This window comes from Thalassophryne amazonica, chromosome 16, assembly GCF_902500255.1.
Source record: "Thalassophryne amazonica chromosome 16, fThaAma1.1, whole genome shotgun sequence".
Lineage (NCBI taxonomy): Eukaryota > Metazoa > Chordata > Actinopteri > Batrachoidiformes > Batrachoididae > Thalassophryne > Thalassophryne amazonica.
The window spans coordinates 79088731-79109313 of record NC_047118.1 but is presented as its reverse complement, the minus strand read 5'-3'; the positions used below and the strand labels follow the sequence as shown (position 1 = coordinate 79109313).

The 20583-nt window shown below is 41.1% G+C and overlaps 1 protein-coding gene across 1 annotated transcript in view; it reads right to left on the bottom strand.

The window, feature by feature from the left end:
* Positions 1-20583, bottom strand: part of LOC117527899 (integrin alpha-3-like) — a 132794-nt gene that overhangs the window by 72717 nt on the left and 39494 nt on the right. Inside the window, exon 14 of the mRNA XM_034190404.1 lies at positions 14643-14779. Coding sequence (XP_034046295.1) covers positions 14643-14779 — 137 coding nt within the window. The remainder of the gene's footprint in view (positions 1-14642; positions 14780-20583) is intronic.

Here is a 20583-nt window from a genome sequence, read left to right as displayed (position 1 = left end):
TTATTTTTTACCACCGTTGTCGTGCGTTACCTGTGCTGCTCCGCAGTCTGTCTAGTGGATTTTTATTTTATTTTTTGCCACCGTTGTCGTGCGTTGCCTGTGCTGCTCCGCAGCCTGTCTAGTGGATTTTTATTTTGTTTTTTGCCGCCGTTGTCGTGCGTTGCCTGTGCTGCTCCGCAGCCTGTCTAGTGGATTTTTATTTTATTTTTTACCACTGTTGTCGTGTGTTACCTGTGCTGTTCCACGGCCTGTCTAGTGGATTTTTATTTTATTTTTTTTATTTTTTTATTTTTTTACCACCGTTGTCGTGCGTTACCTGTGCTGCTCCGCAGCCTGTCTAGTGGATTTTTATTTTATTTTTTACCACTGTTGTCGTGCGTTACCTGTGCTGCTCCACAGCCTGTCTAGTGGATTTTTATTTTATTTTTTACCACTGTTGTCGTGCGTTACCTGTGCTGCTCCGCAGCCTGTCTAGTGGATTTTTATTTTATTTTTTACCACGGTTGTCGTGCGTTACCTGTGCTGTTCCACGGCCTGTCTAGTGGATTTTTATTTTATTTTTTTTATTTTTTTACCACCGTTGTCGTGCGTTACCTGTGCTGCTCCGCAGCCTGTCTAGTGGATTTTTATTTTATTTTTTACCACTGTTGTCGTGCGTTACCTGTGCTGCTCCACAGCCTGTCTAGTGGATTTTTATTTTATTTTTTACCACTGTTGTAGTGCGTTACCTGTGCTGCTCCGCAGCCTGTCTAGTGGATTTTTATTTTGTTTTTTGCCACCGTTGTCGTGCGTTACCTGTGCTGCTCCACAGCCTGTCTAGTGGATTTTTATTTTATTTTTGCACCGTTGTCGTGCGTTCGCTGTTGCCGTGCGTTACTTGTGCTGCTTCATGGCCTGTCTGGTGCCTTAACTAAAGCACTCCTTCTGCTGAATCACCTCTAAATTATTTACACATTATTCACTTTGCGTGTTTTTAGGAATCCACTAGGTTGCGTAGCTACTAGCTTTTAGCCGATTTAGCATGGCGGCTTCTCCTGTCTCTCCCGCACTTTTCTGCTCTGGTTGTGAAATGTTTAGTTGTTCCTCGGCTTCCTTTAGCAGTAACGGTACTTGTAATAAGTGCAGCTTATTCGTAGCTTTGGAGGCCAGGCTGGGCGAATTGGAGACTCGGCTCCGCACCGTGGAAAATTCTACAGCTAGCCAGGCCCCTGTAGTCGGTGCGGACCAAGGTGGCTTAGCCACCGTTAGTTCCCTCCTGGCAGATCCCGTGCAGTCGGGAAAGCAGGCCGACTGGGTGACTGTGAGGAGGAAGCGTAGCCCTAAACAGAAGCCCCGTGTACACCGTCAACCCGTGCACATCTCTAACCGTTTTTCCCCACTCGACGACACACTCGCCGAGGATCAAACTCTGGTTATTGGCGACTCTGTTTTGAGAAATGTGAAGTTAGCGACACCAGCAACCATTGTCAATTGTCTTCCGGGGGCCAGAGCAGGCGACATTGAAGGAAATTTGAAATTGCTGGCTAAGGCTAAGCGTAAATTTGGTAAGATTGTAATTCACGTCGGCAGTAATGACACTCGGTTACGCCAATCGGAGGTCACTAAATTAACATTAAATCGGTGTGTAACTTTGCAAAAACAATGTCGGACTCTGTTGTTTTCTCTGGGCCCCTCCCCAATCAGACCGGGAGTGACATGTTTAGCCGCATGTTCTCCTTGAATTGCTGGCTGTCTGAGTGGTGTCCAAAAAATGAGGTGGGCTTCATTGATAATTGGCAAAGCTTCTGGGGAAAACCTGGTCTTGTTAGTAGAGACGGCATCCATCCCACTTTAGATGGAGCAGCTCTCATTTCTAGAAATCTGGCCAATTTTCTTGGATCCTCCAAACTGTGACTGTCTAGCGTTGGGACCAGGAGGCAGAGCTGTGGTCTTATACACCTTTCTGCAGCTTCTCTCCCCCTGCCATCCCCTCATTACCCCATCCCCGTAGAGACGGTGCCTGCTTCCAGACCACCAATAACCAGCAAAAATCTATTTAAGCAAAAAAATTCAAAAAGAAAAAATAATATAGCACCTTCAACTGCACCACAGACTAAAACAGTTAAATGTGGTCTATTAAACATTAGGTCTCTCTCTTCTAAGTCCCTGTTGGTAAATGATATAATAATTGATCAACGTATTGATTTATTCTGCCTAACAGAAACCTGGTTACAGCAGGATGAATATGTTAGTTTAAATGAGTCAACACCCCCGAGTCACACTAACTGTCAGAATGCTCGTAGTACGGGCCGGGGCGGAGGATTAGCAGCAATCTTCCATTCCAGCTTATTAATTAATCAAAAACCTAGACAGAGCTTTAATTCATTTGAAAGCTTGTCTCTTAGTCTTTTCCATCCAAATTGGAAGTCCCAAAAACCAGTTTTATTTGTTATTATCTATCGTCCACCTGGTCGTTACTGTGAGTTTCTCTGTGAATTTTCAGACCTTCTGTCTGACTTAGTGCTTAGCTCAGATAAGATACTTATAATGGGCGATTTTAACATCCACACAGATGCTGAGAATGACAGCCTCAACACTGCATTTAATCTATTATTAGACTCTATTGGCTTTGCTCAAAAAGTAAATGAGTCCACCCACCACTTTAATCATATCTTAGATCTTGTTTTGACTTATGGTATGGAAATAGAAGACTTAACAGTATTCCCTGAAAACTCCCTTCTGTCTGATCATTTTTTAATAACATTTACATTTACCCTGATGGACTACCCTGCAGTGGGGAATAAGTTTCATTACACTAGAAGTCTTTCAGAAAGCGCTGTAACTAGGTTTAAGGATATGATTCCTTCTTTATGTTCTCTATTGTCATATACCAACACAGAGCAGAGTAGCTACCTAAACTCTGTAAGAGAGTTAGAGTATCTCGTCAATAGTTTTACATCCTCATTGAAGACAACTTTGGATGCTGTAGCTCCTCTGAAAAAGAGAGCTTTAAATCAGAAGTGTCTGACTCCGTGGTATAACTCACAAACTCGTAGCTTAAAGCAGATAACCCGTAAGTTGGAGAGGAAATGGCGTCTCACTAATTTAGAAGATCTTCACTTAGCCTGGAAAAAGAGTTTGTTGCTCTATAAAAAAGCCCTCCGTAAAGCTAGGACATCTTTCTACTCATCACTAATTGAAGAAAATAAGAACAACCTCAGGTTTCTTTTCAGCACTGTAGCCAGGCTGACAAAGAGTCAGAGCTCTATTGAGCTGAGTATTCCATTAACTTTAACTAGTAATGACTTCATGACTTTCTTTGCTAACAAAATTTTGACTATTAGAGAAAAAATTACTCATAACCATCCCAAAGATGTATCGTTATCTTTGGCTGCTTTCAGTGATGCCGGTATTTGGTTAGACTCTTTCTCTCCGATTGTTCTGTCTGAGTTATTTTCATTAGTTACTTCATCCAAACCATCAACATGTTTATTAGACCCCATTCCTGCCAGGCTGCTTAAGGAAGTCCTACCATTATTTAATGCTTCAATCTTAAATATGATCAACTTATCTTTGTTAGTTGGCTATGTACCACAGGCTTTTAAGGTGGCAGTAATTAAACCATTACTTAAAAAGCCATCACTTGACCCAGCTATTTTAGCTAATTATAGGCCAATCTCCAACCTTCCTTTTCTCTCAAAGATTCTTGAGAGGGTAGTTGTAAAACAGCTAACTGATCACCTGCAGAGGAATGGTCTATTTGAAGAGGTTCAGTCAGGTTTTAGAATTCATCATAGTACAGAAACAGCATTAGTGAAGGTTACAAATGATCTTCTTATGGCTTCGGACAGTGGACTTATCTCTGTGCTTGTTCTGTTGGACCTCAGTGCTGCTTTTGATACTGTTGACCATAAAATTTTATTACAGAGATTAGAGCATGTCATAGGTATTAAAGGCACTGCGCTGCGGTGGTTTGAATCATATTTGTCTAATAGATTACAGTTTGTTCATGTAAATGGGGAATCTTCTTCACAGACTAAAGTTAATTATGGAGTTCCACAAGGTTCTGTGCTAGGACCAATTTTATTCACTTTATACATGCTTCCCTTAGGCAGTATTATTAGACGGTATTGCTTAAATTTTCATTGTTACGCAGATGATACCCAGCTTTATCTATCCATGAAGCCAGAGGACACACACCAATTAGCTAAACTGCAGGATTGTCTTACAGACATAAAGACATGGATGACCTCTAATTTCCTGCTTTTAAACTCAGATAAAACTGAAGTTATTGTACTTGGCCCCACAAATCTTAGAAGCATGGTGTCTAACCAGATCTTTACTCTGGATGGCATTTCCCTGACCTCTAGTAATACTGTGAGAAATCTTGGAGTCATTTTTGATCAGGATATGTCATTCAAAGCGCATATTAAACAAATATGTAGGACTGCCTTTTTGCATTTACGCAATATCTCTAAAATCAGAAAGGTCTTGTCTCAGAGTGATGCTGAAAAACTAATTCATGCATTTATTTCCTCTAGGCTGGACTATTGTAATTCTTTATTATCAGGTTGTCCTAAAAGTTCCCTAAAAAGCCTTCAGTTAATTCAAAATGCTGCAGCTAGAGTACTGACGGGGACTAGCAGGAGAGAGCATATCTCACCCGTGTTGGCCTCTCTTCATTGGCTTCCTGTTAATTCTAGAATAGAATTTAAAATTCTTCTTCTTACTTATAAGGTTTTGAATAATCAGGTCCCATCTTATCTTAGGGACCTCGTAGTACCATATCACCCTAATAGAGCGCTTCGCTCTCAGACTGCAGGCTTACTTGTAGTTCCTAGGGTTTGTAAGAGTAGAATGGGAGGCAGAGCCTTCAGCTTTCAGGCTCCTCTCCTGTGGAACCAGCTCCCAATTCAGATCAGGGAGACAGATACCCTCTCTACTTTTAAGATTAGGCTTAAAACTTTCCTTTTCGCTAAGGCTTATAGTTAGGGCTGGATCGGGTGACCCTGGACTATCCCTTGGTTATGCTGCTTTAGACGTAGACTGTGGGGGGGTTCCCATGATGCACTGTTTCTTTCTCTTTTTGCTCTGTATGCATCACTCCGCATTTAATCATTAGTGATCGATCTCTGCCCCCCTCCACAGCATGTCTTTTTCCTGGTTCTTTCCCTCAGCCCCAACCAGTCTCAGCAGAAGACTGCCCCTCCCTGAGCCTGGTTCTGCTGGAGGTTTCTTCCTGTTAAGAGGGAGTTTTTCCTTCCCACTGTTGCCAAGTGCTTGCTCACAGGGGGTCGTTTTGACCGTTGGGGTTTTTCATAATTATTGTATGGCCTTGCCTTACAATATAAAGCGCCTTGGGGCAACTGTTTGTTGTGATTTGGCGCTATATAAAAAAAAAGTTGAGTTGAGTTATTTTCATTAGTTACTTCATCCAAACCATCAACATGTTTATTAGACCCCATTCCTGCCAGGCTGCTCAAGGAAGTCCTACCATTATTTAATGCTTCAATCTTAAATATGATCAACTTATCTTTGTTAGTTGGCTATGTACCACAGGCTTTTAAGGTGGCAGTAATTAAACCATTACTTAAAAAGCCATCACTTGACCCAGCTATTTTAGCTAATTATAGGCCAATCTCCAACCTTCCTTTTCTCTCAAAGATTCTTGAGAGGGTAGTTGTAAAACAGCTAACTGATCACCTGCAGAGGAATGGTCTATTTGAAGAGGTTCAGTCAGGTTTTAGAATTCATCATAGTACAGAAACAGCATTAGTGAAGGTTACAAATGATCTTCTTATGGCTTCGGACAGTGGACTTATCTCTGTGCTTGTTCTGTTGGACCTCAGTGCTGCTTTTGATACTGTTGACCATAAAATTTTATTACGGAGATTAGAGCATGTCATAGGTATTAAAGGCACTGCGCTGCGGTGGTTTGAATCATATTTGTCTAATAGATTACAGTTTGTTCATGTAAATGGGGAATCTTCTTTACAGACTAAAGTTAATTATGGAGTTCCACAAGGTTCTGTGCTAGGACCAATTTTATTCACTTTATACATGCTTCCCTTAGGCAGTATTATTAGACGGTATTGCTTAAATTTTCATTGTTACGCAGATGATACCCAGCTTTATCTATCCATGAAGCCAGAGGACACACACCAATTAGCTAAACTGCAGGATTGTCTTACAGACATAAAGACATGGATGACCTCTAATTTCCTGCTTTTAAACTCAGATAAAACTGAAGTTATTGTACTTGGCCCCACAAATCTTAGAAGCATGGTGTCTAACCAGATCTTTACTCTGGATGGCATTTCCCTGACCTCTAGTAATACTGTGAGAAATCTTGGAGTCATTTTTGATCAGGATATGTCATTCAAAGCGCATATTAAACAAATATGTAGGACTGCCTTTTTGCATTTACGCAATATCTCTAAAATCAGAAAGGTCTTGTCTCAGAGTGATGCTGAAAAACTAATTCATGCATTTATTTCCTCTAGGCTGGACTATTGTAATTCTTTATTATCAGGTTGTCCTAAAAGTTCCCTAAAAAGCCTTCAGTTAATTCAAAATGCTGCAGCTAGAGTACTGACGGGGACTAGCAGGAGAGAGCATATCTCACCCGTGTTGGCCTCTCTTCATTGGCTTCCTGTTAATTCTAGAATAGAATTTAAAATTCTTCTTCTTACTTATAAGGTTTTGAATAATCAGGTCCCATCTTATCTCAGGGACCTCGTAGTACCATATCACCCTAATAGAGCGCTTCGCTCTCAGACTGCAGGCTTACTTGTAGTTCCTAGGGTTTGTAAGAGTAGAATGGGAGGCAGAGCCTTCAGCTTTCAGGCTCCTCTCCTGTGGAACCAGCTCCCAATTCAGATCAGGGAGACAGATACCCTCTCTACTTTTAAGATTAGGCTTAAAACTTTCCTTTTCGCTAAGGCTTATAGTTAGGGCTGGATCGGGTGACCCTGGACTATCCCTTGGTTATGCTGCTTTAGACGTAGACTGTGGGGGGGTTCCCATGATGCACTGAGTATTTCTTTCTCTTTTTGCTCTGTATGCATCACTCCGCATTTAATCATTAGTGATCGATCTCTGCCCCCCTCCACAGCATGTCTTTTTCCTGGTTCTTTCCCTCAGCCCCAACCAGTCTCAGCAGAGGACTGCCCCTCCCTGAGCCTGGTTCTGCTGGAGGTTTCTTCCTGTTAAGAGGGAGTTTTTCCTTCCCACTGTTGCCAAGTGCTTGCTCACAGGGGGTCGTTTTGACCGTTGGGGTTTTTCATGATTGTTGTATGGCCTTGCCTTACAATATAAAGCGCCTTGGGGCAACTGTTTGTTGTGATTTGGCGCTATATAAAAAAAAAGTTGATTGATTGATTGATCTATCTTGTAATTGTTGTTGTATCAAATGTTCGAAATAAACAGTTTTCATTCATTCATTCATTCAATGCCAATTCCATCCCTTCAGTGCACGAACGTTTCAGTCCCATTATGATTTTAAGGACTTCAGCTTCATCAGTTGGTTTCAGGAAAAATGATTTAGAATAGTTACCTTTTAGATACAAGTGATATGTAGCACCCCCTGGTGGCCTTATAATCTTTGATAGCGATTCTCCTATGGAATTGAAAGAATTGTTGAAGCTGTTGGCAAGATCTTCATTTGCCTGTTTGCATTTGGTGTCAGGAAGGACAGTTGTTTTTTTACCCCTGCTGAGAACTTTATTTAGTACTTTCTAGCATTGCTTTTGGTCACCATGGGCAGCCTTCAAATCTTGTGAATTTTGATTTCTCTGACTTATTCTTATCAAGTTAGTCAGTTTATTTTTATATTTACGATACCTGTCTTTGTTTTCATCAGTTGGCTTCTTAATAGAAAGTTTAAAAAGCTTATTTTTTGTTTTAATGGATTTCAGGATGCCCTTGGTGATCCATTTTTCCTGTTTACCAGAGAGTATTTTGTTTACTTTTTCAGGTATAGTTTTGCTTATACTGTCAAATATCTCTTGTAGAAGTGTATTCTAGGCATCATCTGGAGTATTACAATGATAAACAGAATTTCATACTTTTGCTTTAAGATGATCTTTGAGTGAGCTTAAATTTTTTTCAGATAATACTTTAACTTTTGTCTTTTGGAGTGGTTCGTTTAGGTGTCTTGTAATATCAACAAAAAGTACAACAGGAAAATGATCAGAGATATTCGACAGTATAACACCCGAGTCAAAGCGATTGTTCTGTATATTTGTAATGACATTATGCTGCTATAGACGTAGACTGCTGGGGGTTCCCATGATGCACTGTTTCTTTCTCTTTTTGCTCTGTATGCACCACTCTGCATTTAATCATTAGTGATCGATCTCTGCTCCCCTCCACAGCATGTCTTTTTCCTGGTTCTCTCCCTCAGCCCCAACCAGTCCCAGCAGAAGACTGCCCCTCCCTGAGCCTGGTTCTGCTGGAGGTTTCTTCCTGTTAAAGGGAGTTTTTCCTTCCCACTGTAGCCAAGTGCTTGCTCACAGGGGGTCGTTTTGACCGTTGGGGTTTTACATAATTACATAAGAACGTCCTGGCCGATTCGGTTTCCCTTGTATACAGATTAATTGTAGGAAAAAATGATGACGCATAGATACAATTTAAAAAATCTATTTTTGCCACATTTTCGACGGCAAGATTGATGTTATAATCTCCTAGAAGAAAGCAATTTTGTTACAATTATTTATTGTATTGTGTATTAAGTGTATTAAGGAGTTCTGCCAAGCTATTTAAGAATAGATTTAAATCTGAATCTGGAGGCCGATATATTTCTCTAGCAATAATGTTTTTATCATTTTTTATATCTAGCTCAATAAACAGGGAATCCGAAAATCCGTCATCTATAGTTAAGTCATCTCTGACTGTTACAGAGTCATGTACATTAGCATATACACAGAAACCCCCACCCTGTGTACCTGTTCTGTTTCTATTGTATAATACATAACCATCAAGTTTAAGTGTGTCCAGATATGTTCATTCATTTAACCATGTTTCACTGCATCCTATAATATTGAATTTATGATTAAGACTGGCTAACAAAGTAAGTAAGTCATTGTGATGTTTAACTAGGCTTCTTGTATTAAGGTGTAGTATTGAGAAAGGATATTTATTAAACACTTGTAAGTTTTCAGGTGTAGCCCTCTTGCAGTTTATATTTTCAAAGCAATGCTGTTGAAGCACTTCATTTGATTCAATTGTCATGTCATCATACCCCATTAAATGCAAAAAAAATATATATATATATATATTTTTTTATGATATCCAATGTGTACATTCATTTGATACATATTTGATACATATGCAAAATTCATCTGGCTAAGTGCAATAAAAATGAAAAGGGAAAATGTCAGTGATACACCAAAATACAGTACTTCTAAAACTAGCAATAAAATAAACATACTAACCTAAACAGGAATCAGAGTTATACGATTTAAACCACCCTAATACTGCTCTGAAATAACAACACAACCTAATCCCTAATCTAAATTAAGGCTTTTTCAAGTTATTATACACGTAAGCACACACACACACACACACACCACTACTGACGCACCGACAGAACACTCAAAACTCACTCTAACACAAAAAAAAAAGTTAAGCAAAATTGAAGTTTTGGCTCAATGCTAGATCTGACCAACAAAATTCAGTACTCGCATACAGTACTGATCTCAAGTCCTAATTAGTGTAGACGCAACTTTTTAGCATCAGACAGTTTGGTAATAACATGCCGCTGGTTTCCTCTTGTGAGCAGATAGAGTCGCCCGTCCTGAGTCCAGCTAGCTGTCAACTTGTCTTTATATTTCCTGCGTAGCTCATCCAATACTTTTCCTCGCTTCGCTGTTAGGCTTTCCAAGATGTATATCTTAGGTGTTGTTCCTCTGAGCCTTTTTTTCGCCTAATAAACCAAGTCCCTGATGTTATAATGAGTGAATTTGATGATAATTCCTCGAGGTTTATCCCTTCTGTTAGATTTGGGTCCAAGGCGATGGCTCCTATCGATATCCTCTGGCCTCACATCGATGTTGAGATTGTTTTTAATAATGCCCATCACTACATGATTTGTGTTTTCACGGTCATTCTCTAGAACACCGTAGACGACAAGGCAGTTTCGTCTAGAGTACTGCTCTTGTTCATCTAACATGTCCTCAATGTCATTATACTTGTTTTGAAGTTCGTTTATTTTGTCAACCATGTCTTTCCATTCATGTTTCAAAGAGTCTCTAACAGATTCCGCTACGGAATCTGTGATAGCACGCTTTATGGGCTCAATCAGACAGTCAACCAAAAGCTGACTAATTTTACGAATAAACCCGCAGTCCTGAAATAATGTGTCGATTTGTTCGCTTACCATGTTCTTTATGGCATCGCCAGGCTCCAGTGGTTGTAATCCTACCACTGGGTCGTGTTTTCCTTTACTTTTGTCCTGTTGCATCTTATGTTTGTTTGGCGATCCACTGCCACGCCTCTCCATTGGGAAGATAAGAACGTCCTGGCCGAACGGTAAATCCAAATCAGCTATACAGCGGGCGGATAGTAGAGTCAATAATATACTCTCTTTTGGGACACAGCAGAGGCAAAAAATAGTCCAGGGTTTATTAATAAACCATACTATTGTTGGTCGATGTGAACCAAAGTTTGCTACACGCGTCTCATGTTGATGACGTCACATTTCTACATCTGACACACACACACACACACACACACACACACACACACACACACACACACACACACACACCAATGTCAGCTGGACACCAGGACAATGGTTCCAGGGTGCCTCAGTGACGCCAGTGACGATGAGACAGGTACACATTCATCCTTATAGTCAAGGATGAAGGTGAAGCTTGGGACTCCGATGAGGGCGGTCGCATCTCCTCCACTCTCCCTTATCTCTGTTCTCTGCTTTAACCTTCAAGTCCCTACTTCACCAGACTGTGAATTCCTCAAATTATATTGGATACTGGATCTATTGGACTACTATTGGATTAACCATGGAATTGATCAGCTGGTCTCTGATCGCTATTGACACCATTTTTTCTACAAGAAGGTCAGGACCAGGTGATTCTACCTGCCCAGATGGAACGCATCCTGTGGGCTATGTTCTCGACTCCTGGAATTCCTGGCGTGTGGTATGCTTGGCGCCTTTCTCCGTTGAGGACGTTGAGGATTTATTCACTTTTGGTCTTATGGTAGCAGGGCTGGTACTTTTTGGCTTATGTGCTGCCCTGATCTACCGGAAAATTGGCAAGACGGCAGCATCAAGAACCACAGCCCCTCACTTGTCCGTCATGCTTAACGAGGTGGGCAAGGCATTGCATTCTCAGACTGTGATGACTCTTGAACTCAGATGCAAATTGGATGACATCTTGGAGCAGATGCGTGCCTTGCAGTTGAAGTTTAAGATTTCAGAGGCTGGTGAATATTCTTAATTCATAATTGCGAATATTCTTAATTCATAATTGGGATTTAGTTGTTCAAGTGGAACTGTTAAAAGTGTTTTTCACTGCTCAAACCATAACACTACAGGCTTATCAAGCCTGAAGGTCAAATTGCCCGACTGTTTTCCCTCCAGAGGAATTTCTTCGGCCTGGGGATCATTTGGTTGTTTCTTATCTCAATTCACAAAGACAAACTTCTTTTCACAGGACTGAAGCATGCTCCATTCCCTCCCCCCACCCCCTCCTATCCCCCATCAACATTCCCCACTCCGGCGTCTGCTCACATCACTCCTTTCCCCTTCTGCGGGGGCGGTGCAGTTTTAGCTGCAGCCCCCATTCTTCCCCCCAAGCTGGCGGTGGCGCATCTCAGGGTTGCTGCATGGCCTTCACCTCAATTCGGATAACGGACTTCTTCAAACATAGTACACATAAACAATGTCAAATGTGTATGTGCTGTCTTTAATTCTGATGTGTGCCATTATTACGGTAAACAAGTAATAATTGTGGACTATTTGCTGTCTGACGTAACTGGAGTGTAAACATAATTTCTCCACTGTGAGATCAATAAAGTATATCTCATCTCAAAATTGGGCCATCAATCCACCAGTCACAAATCCACCACTTAGCCATATTATGAAATAGCTTCACATTTCAACTGAACAAAATCTCAAGTGCTGCAATCAGAGTATCTATTGATTCAACAAAGTTCACAGCATCATCATTGAAGTCAAATTCAGTAAAGGTTTCTTCACCAACAACAATCTGACCAACACCCAGTCCATGCAAGCACTGAAGAGTATAGGAACCAGAACAAACAGAAGGAGGAACCCCAGAATTCACTGGGAAGAAGTCAGAGACTCCACCCCCACTCTATACAGCACTCACAGTACCTGTGTAATGACTGACTATGTACATACTGGAGATAATGTGACTTCTTAGGATTTCCAACAATCCAACCTGATTAAGTCAAGCACTGACAAAATCAACAGACAAAAGACGTCGTGCAGCATTCACACTTGCATTCAATGAGTACTTGCAGAACACGGATGCAGCGTTCTCGGGTGTAAAGCCAGACTACTCTGATCAATAAACAGCAAGCAACCAGCACATTGTTGGCAATGCCCTCTGGAAGTCCCTTTCCCTGTAGTTTTTACAATCCAGGTGAACACCCTTTCATTTCCCAAGAGTGACAAGCCAGTCAGTTTGGATAATAGATATCTTTTCTAGGTATATATATATATCACTGCCAGGACAACAGCACACGGATACAACTAAAAAAGCTTTTCATGAAGCAACTGGGCAGCACAGTCTCATTTGAGGGCAGGCACTAAAGGTTTAAAATATGATGCATATGACACAATAATCGTACATCCGGGATCTTTTCCATCAGCGGATTAGCTTTTCAGCTAACTCTGAAAACCATCAGCAGATCAATGACCTTCCGCTAACTTCAATTCCGCTAACTTTCAGTCCGCTAACATTTTTTTTACTGCCAAAGTGAGCAAATCTTAACGGTCAAAAACATTTGTAAGCCCTAAACTCATACATGTTAGTTCCTGCCTGTTGTGCGTGTGCAAGAGTCAGATCGCTGTGAGGACCTCAGCCCTCCGCCAGGAGACGGGGGCGAGCCAGCTGCCTCGAAGAAGTGTCATTTGCTTTTCACACACAACAATACAGATGGCAGGGTTGCCAATTTTGGGACCTTGGCTGGAGTGAGACTGTGCATGCATAATGCGCACCAAAAAATTTTGGTAACCCTAACCCTAATTTTTTTAAATCCTCGTTTACAAATGAAAATAATTATAGAAGTGAAACTCTGTTTTGTCTCTCCACATCCATCCTCCTACCTTTTACCCAAATATTTCAGCAAGCTCTTCTACAGGTGTGTGAGAGGCAACTGAAGGGTTTTAGCCATGTTAGTGCTCCCCAGAAAATTAACAAGAGAAATTTTTATTTTGGTGTGACATTTCTTGCTTGTCTGTGAGAGCGTGAGATTGATGCTGAAAGTATGACTGTCACACCGGCTGCGTAAGAGTTGGCGACCCTGACAGACAGTGGCAGAAGACATCAAACGAAAGACACTTTTCACTCATGGTGACAACATAACTCTTTACCAAACGGACTACACTACTTGAACTAGAAAAACACAACAAATCTATAACACTAACAACACTGGTAAACCAACAGGAACCACAATAACAATAATTAAAAAAAATCCCAAACCCCAAACTGCCATAATGCATTGCAGCAGCAGCACAACAATTCAGGAACGGCTCACCCATGTTATTATGTTCAATGCATTAAAGACAGTGGCTACATGCAAATCTTTACTTTTTTAAATGAAAAGACACTTACTGTATTTCTGTATTTTTATGTAACAACCATAGACATCCCATAATAGACAGGTATTTTGGTCACGTGACCTGGAGCGCTGAACCGCCAATCTTGAAAGGTTGAAGCGCTGCAGCGGTCTCACGCTGTCAGTGGAAAATGCATGCTCTGCGCTTGTAATCACTGTCGATTCTCTGGCCTATTTCTCTGCCGTTATTTACATTTAAGACATAAAAATCTGTGCTTACGTCAATTCAGATACATAGATTCGATTTGTGAAGATTTAACAAAACTGTTGATCATTTCTCTCTATAAGGCTGTGAATGGAGCGTAAAGTGGAGCTCCTGTCAATAGAAAACTCATGTCATCAGTCAACTCTCTGGCTGATTTCTCTTTTTTTCTGTGTTTGACAGCAAAGGATTAGAACAAAATCATGAGCGAAAGAGGCAAAACAGGCGGTAAAGCCAGAGCCAAGGCGAAAACTCTGCTCCCACACTGGATTGCAGTTTCCAGTCAGCCGTGTCCACCGTCTGCCGAGCGGGAGGGCATGTGGGTGCCAGAGCCCCTGTTTACCTGGTAGTGCAGCAGATAACTGCAACAATCCTGCAAATGGTGATACAAGCACCAAAGTCGGCACAAGTACTCCTTAGACATTACTCTTGTTGATAACTCTCAGAACTCTGCAGCATCCTCTGACCAAAATCTGTTGGCGGTTCCTCAGTCTAAATTGTAAACCAAAGCAGACTGTGCTTTTGAATTTGGGGCTCCTGAACTGTGGAATGCACAGCCACTGCATCTAAGCACTTTATTTTATTCTCAAAAAGTAACATCTAAATACATTTCACTTGCTTACCAAGTACTTACCAGTAACCCCGCCCTCAGGATTTCACAACGTCTCCATGGCAGTGATAAAAAGCCAGAATATGTGCCATGTCTGTTGTCAAGGAAACAGATGCGGGAACTGTGGTGTGTGATGTCAGCAGTGACAGTGAAGTTAACAGCTGAGAGAAAAAAAGAGACTTGGGTCAACAATAAGAAGTCCACAGTTCATCAAAACGTCCAAAGTTTGATGCCACAAATTTAAATGAATTTATCAGACGCCTCTTTGGACCTCAGAGTGTTCACAGCATCTTTTTGGAGAACTTTCTGGAGGTTCCCAGGTCCAGGTTCAAACAATGGGGTGACCGTTCTTTTGCAGTAGCAGGTCCTAAGTTGTGGAATGCATTACCTCCTGAACTGAGGTCCATTAATAGTTTGCCTCTGTTTAAAGCTAAGTTAAAAACGTACTTGTTCAGGGCAGCGTTTTGCACATAATTGCTTTGACACTTTTTTTTGTCTATTTTTTATTCTATTTGGATGCTCTTATTATGCTTTTATGTGTGTTTTTCATACTGTTCTTTTTATTTTATCTTTAGTTGGTGCTATTGGAAAGCACTTTGGTTCAGTGAAAACTGTTGTAAAGTGCTATAGAAATAAAACTTGATTGACTGATTGATCTTTCATCCTTTGACCCTCACAGACAGACCCACAACAGCTTCAGTGGCTGAGATTAGACAGACTTTTTTGTCTTTACTTCTCTACCCACAGCTTCATGGTCAAAAGAAACACAAAGATTCTGTTAAAACCAGATTAGAGTTTGTCAGCACACAGAAGATTCTACATTTAATCTCTTTGGATGTTCACCTTCTGTTGTTTACTTTTACAAAATTCTCTTCATTGCATTTTTCTGAATTATATGACATTCATTTAGCTGATGCCGCTGTGCCGCTGTGTGTGCTATGTGATCCTGTCAGATCTCAGACATGAACCACAGTTGCTCCTGATTAGTTCCTGGTTGGGAGACCACTTGGGAAGACCTGGAGCTGTGTGTGTTTGTCCATGTACAACTGGAGCTGCGTCACAAAGAGCATCAGATGGAACATTTGTGCCAAATCTCAATTTGGCTCTGTACTGGATTAACTGTGGTGACCCTAAACAATCTGTGGCACTCGAAAGACAAATGACATTTACAGTGCGTCCAGAAAGTATTCAAAGCGCTGCACTTTTTCCATATTTTTTAATGTTACAGCCTTATTCCAAAATGGATGAAATTCATTTTTCTTCAGAATTCTACACACAATACTCCATAATGACAATGTGAAAAAAGTGAGATTTTTTTTGCAAATTTGTCAAAAATAATACAAAAAATTGGAAAGGCACACACCCATCGATATACATTTGTGCTCAAACGTTTACATACCCTGGCATAATGTGATTTTTGTTTCCCCCATTTTTCAGAGAATATGAATAAGAGAAACTTTTTTTACTCATGGTTAATGGTTGGGTGAAGCCATTTATTGTCAAACATCAGTGTTTACTCTTTTTAAATCATAATGACAACAGAAACTACCCAAATGACCATGATCAAAAGTTTACATACCCCTGTTCATAAAACTGTGTACTGCCCCCTTTAACATGAATGACAGCTTGGAGTCTTTTGTGGTAGTTGTGGACGAGACTCTATGACGGTAAAGCTGCCACTGAATATGTCTTGGACTTCATTTACATTAATTACAAATAAATACAAACAGTATGGCACACTATGGTAAATCTGCATGGAGTAGACAGTTCTCAAAAACTGAGTGACTGTGCAAGAAGTAGAAGAGTTTATCTACCTTAAATTCAAATTGAAAGCAAATCTCTACAACTTGATATACATAAATTAAAAATATAAATGCCACACTGATGGGTTGCATAAGTAATGGAATAATGGTATCATTGGGATAATACCTGTAAATAATCAGTTTTATTGCCAGTTTTCGTCAGGCAGTTCAATATGGATACATGAACATTTCCAAGTTCCTGACATCAGTTATGAAGAAATACAAACAGTATGGCACTCTATGGTTAATCTGTATGGGATAGATAGTTCTCAAAAACTGATTGCCTGTGGAAGAAGGAGAACAGTGAGGGAAGCCACCAAGACACCCAGACAACCCAGAAGAAGTTATAGGCTTATGTGACTCTGATTGGAGAAATTGTGCACAGTGCAAATTTTGCATTTTGTAACACCAGTTATACAGCTTCATGATGAAGTGGTATAGAGGAGGATTTTCTTAAAAAGAAGACATGAAAGTTTAGCTACAATCTGCCAGACGGTACATCTGAGATGCAAACCTTGTTAACGCATCGTGGATCAGCTGTTTTTAGCGAGGACACACAGAGTTTTAAATGGACTGCATTTATATAGCACATTTCCATCTGCAACAGACGCTCAAAGTGCTTTACAATTATGCCTCACATTCACCCATTCACACACTGATGTCAGGGTGCTGCCATGCAAGGCACTCACTACACGCCGGAAGCAACAAGGGGATTAAAGACCTTGCCCAAGGGGCCTTAGTGATTTTCCGGTCAGGCTGGGGTTTGAACTGAGGATCCTCTAGTTTGAAGCCCAACGCTTAACCACTAGACCATCTCCTCTCCAGTTTTAAATAAAGGGGAAAAAATGTAAAAATGTCTTTGTAAAGCTCAATGTAGGTGTGCTGACATCACGGCGCATTGAGAGACGACAACTGTTTTTTTTTTCAACTCAGAACTGCACAAGACAGAGGATGAAAAGCTCACAGCTCGGTGGAAGTGGGCAAAGTGGGAAGCTCAGTCAAATCCCGACCTCCCCCAGCCCACGGGCCAAGTTTAATGCTGCAACTGACCCACAACACAAAAATAATAGTAACGCACAGTGACTCCATGAACACTGATTCCATGACTTGGAGAAGTAACTTTAATCTGATTACTGATTTTGGAAAGATTAAATCTTTAGATTACCCATTAATGTAAAAAGCGGTCAGATTAGAGTAACGCATTACCAGCATCACTGATAATCAGAAGGTACCACTGAGCCATGGGTGAGGCTGGTAAGCACCAGTGGGTCGACACAATTGCTCAGAGTGAAACAGAGCGACTCTGTGGCTCAGTAACGTATAGAGAGGAGAATCTCAGCAAACACATGACGTATTAGTGATGTCAGGTTTTGGTAAAGATACAGTCATGTCAAAACATGACATTATCATGATATCACCTTAATGTCAGAATCAGAATGTCAACAATTGCTGTCATTTAATGACATCCGTAATCATTTGTCATATGATGTCATTTGGATGCATTTATGGATCATCCTCTGACATCCATAAAATGACATCCAGCAGACGTCATGTAAACCTACGGACAATTTAAAGTTTCCAGTCCACCTAACCTGTGTGTCTTTGGATGTGGGAGGAAGCCGGAGCACCTGGAGAGAACCCACACAAACATGGGGAGAACATCCAAACTCCACACAGAAAAAGCACAGGTGAGAATTGATCCCATGACCTTCTTGCTGTGAGGACACAATGCTAACCACTAAGCCACCGTGCTGCCCCTTAACATCTCTAACAACCCTAATATGCCTAATTCACACTCACCGTGCACTCCTTTCTCTCTCTACCTTTCATAGTCTTCTCAAATTGTACTCAGTGGTTTGTATGTGTATACTCACCGGCCACTTTATTAGGTACACCTTGCTAGTACTGGGTTGGACCCCCTTTTGACTTCAGAACTACCTTAATTATTCATGACATAGATTCAACAAGCTGATGGAAACATTCCTCAGAGATGTTGGTCCATCTTGACATGATGGCATCATGCAGTTACCCATTCAACCAGTCTGCTCCTTCTCCTCTGACCTTTGACATCAACAAGGCATTTTTGTCCACACAAATGCTGCTTCCTGGATATCATCTCTTTTTTTGGACCATTCTCTGTAAACCCTAGCAATGGTTGTGCCTGAAAATCCCAGTAGATCAGCAGTTTCTGAAATTCTCAGACCAGCGCGTCTGGCACCAACAACCATGCCATGTTCAAAGTCCCTTAAATCTCCTTTCTTCCCCATTCTGATGCTCGGTTTGGACTTCAGCAAGTCGTCTCCACCTCGTCTAGATGCCTGAATGCTGCCATGTAATTGGCCGATTAGCTATTTCTTTTAACAAGCAACTGAGCAAGTGTGCCTAATAAAGTGGCCGGTGTGTGTATGTATATAAAAATGGCATTCATCATTATTATCACTTTACCGGGGCGTTGCTGGGACGGTATCGTAGATTTACGTCGACGGTACCTGGCTATACCCGCCCGCTGTGCGCAAACAAATAACGTCATAGCACGCAGCCCAAGAACTGTCTGTGGGGGGAGGGGGGACTGTCCGCAGAGGAAAAGATGAAAATGCGAGAAGTGTGTTTTGGTCCCTATATGGATATTCCAGATGATTTTCTCATGGCGAGTACGACAATGAACAGCAGCTAAAGCAGCCAGCTTGATGAGGACGCACTGGCTAAATTGGAGAGCAGCATGCGCCAGCTCGCCGACACAACAAACGTTAAGTGAGCCAACTTTTTATGTACGTGTTACGTGTTGTGCATCTCAGTAAAAAGTGATAATAATGCAAATAACATGCTGTTGTCGTCTAACTCGGGCAAATATCTGTCATTTTGGGCGACTGGGCGTGAACAGAGGGCCTCAGAAAATGCATACCGCCCTCCAAAAGCATGTTATTGTATTATTATGCTTAAGCCTGCTTTAAACTGTAAAGAAACCTTTTATTGTTACTCTGAAGTCTCCTTTAAACTGTAGCTTGGTTGTGATTCGCTTTGGATAAAAGAATATAATTTAATCTAACAGTGAGATCTTAATTAACTGAACACTGTGATTAAAATAAATAATAATCATGAAAAAAGAATCCCTATAAACCAAGTTTTCAAAATGTAACACAATGTCAGAATTTTAAATGTATTCACATTAGTTATTTTAGATTTTTTTTTTCCACCTCAGTTGTTTAGTTATTTCTCGTAGCGTTCTGTCTGCCCTCACTGTCCCCGTCTGTTGTCATAGCAATAGAAGAACCTCATCTGTGATTGGTCAAGTTAAGGAAACAGAGCTGCAGTGTGTGTGTGTTACCAAAGACCTTCACGTGTCCTGTACCATTATGAGATCATCATCTGTCCTTGTGTGTCCTCTGCACGTACGCGATGTAATCTCTCTCTCTCACACACACACACGGACAAATGATGTCATAGTGACACACGGGCACGTGTGTAGTTCTTTGGTAACAGCAGATTAACAACAGTTATCACAGCACTGATCATAAGCACAAGTGTGTGTGCATGAATGTTATTTATTCAGAGTTCTTTTTGTTTCAAATGTTGGAGAGCAGCAACTGAATTTGCACAAGGATCTGATTCTGGACCATGCAGTAGATCAGGATTTCACTGAATTCGATTGGAGGAGGTCACAGTTCTCCAGATGTTCAAACAGTGAACTGGCCTGATGCTCATCACAGATTCTAGATTCCATTTCCATCTGGGTGGACTGAGACACGGAAACAGGCTGTTTTTAGAGGTTGGTAGTCCAACTCCTGCTCTGTGGCACAGCGAACTGGACTGTTAGTGTTTCTCTCATCTATATCATAATAGCCAAGTGGCCTCTGTGTGCGTGTGAATCGGATCGATAAACGGAATCGATATCGATAAAATCTTATCAATGCCCATCCATAATCACAGGTATGGTTCACGGGTCATGGGTCATAGGTCACAGGTATGGTTCACAGGTCATGGGTAATAGATCACAGACCTGGATCTTAGTTTGGATCCAGAACCATCACAAACCCAGATACTCTGATTACACTGGTCAATCAATCAATCAATCAACTTTTTTCTTATATAGCGCCAAATCACAACAAACAGTTGCCCCAAGGCGCTCCATATTGTAAGGCAAGGCCATACAATAATTATGAAAA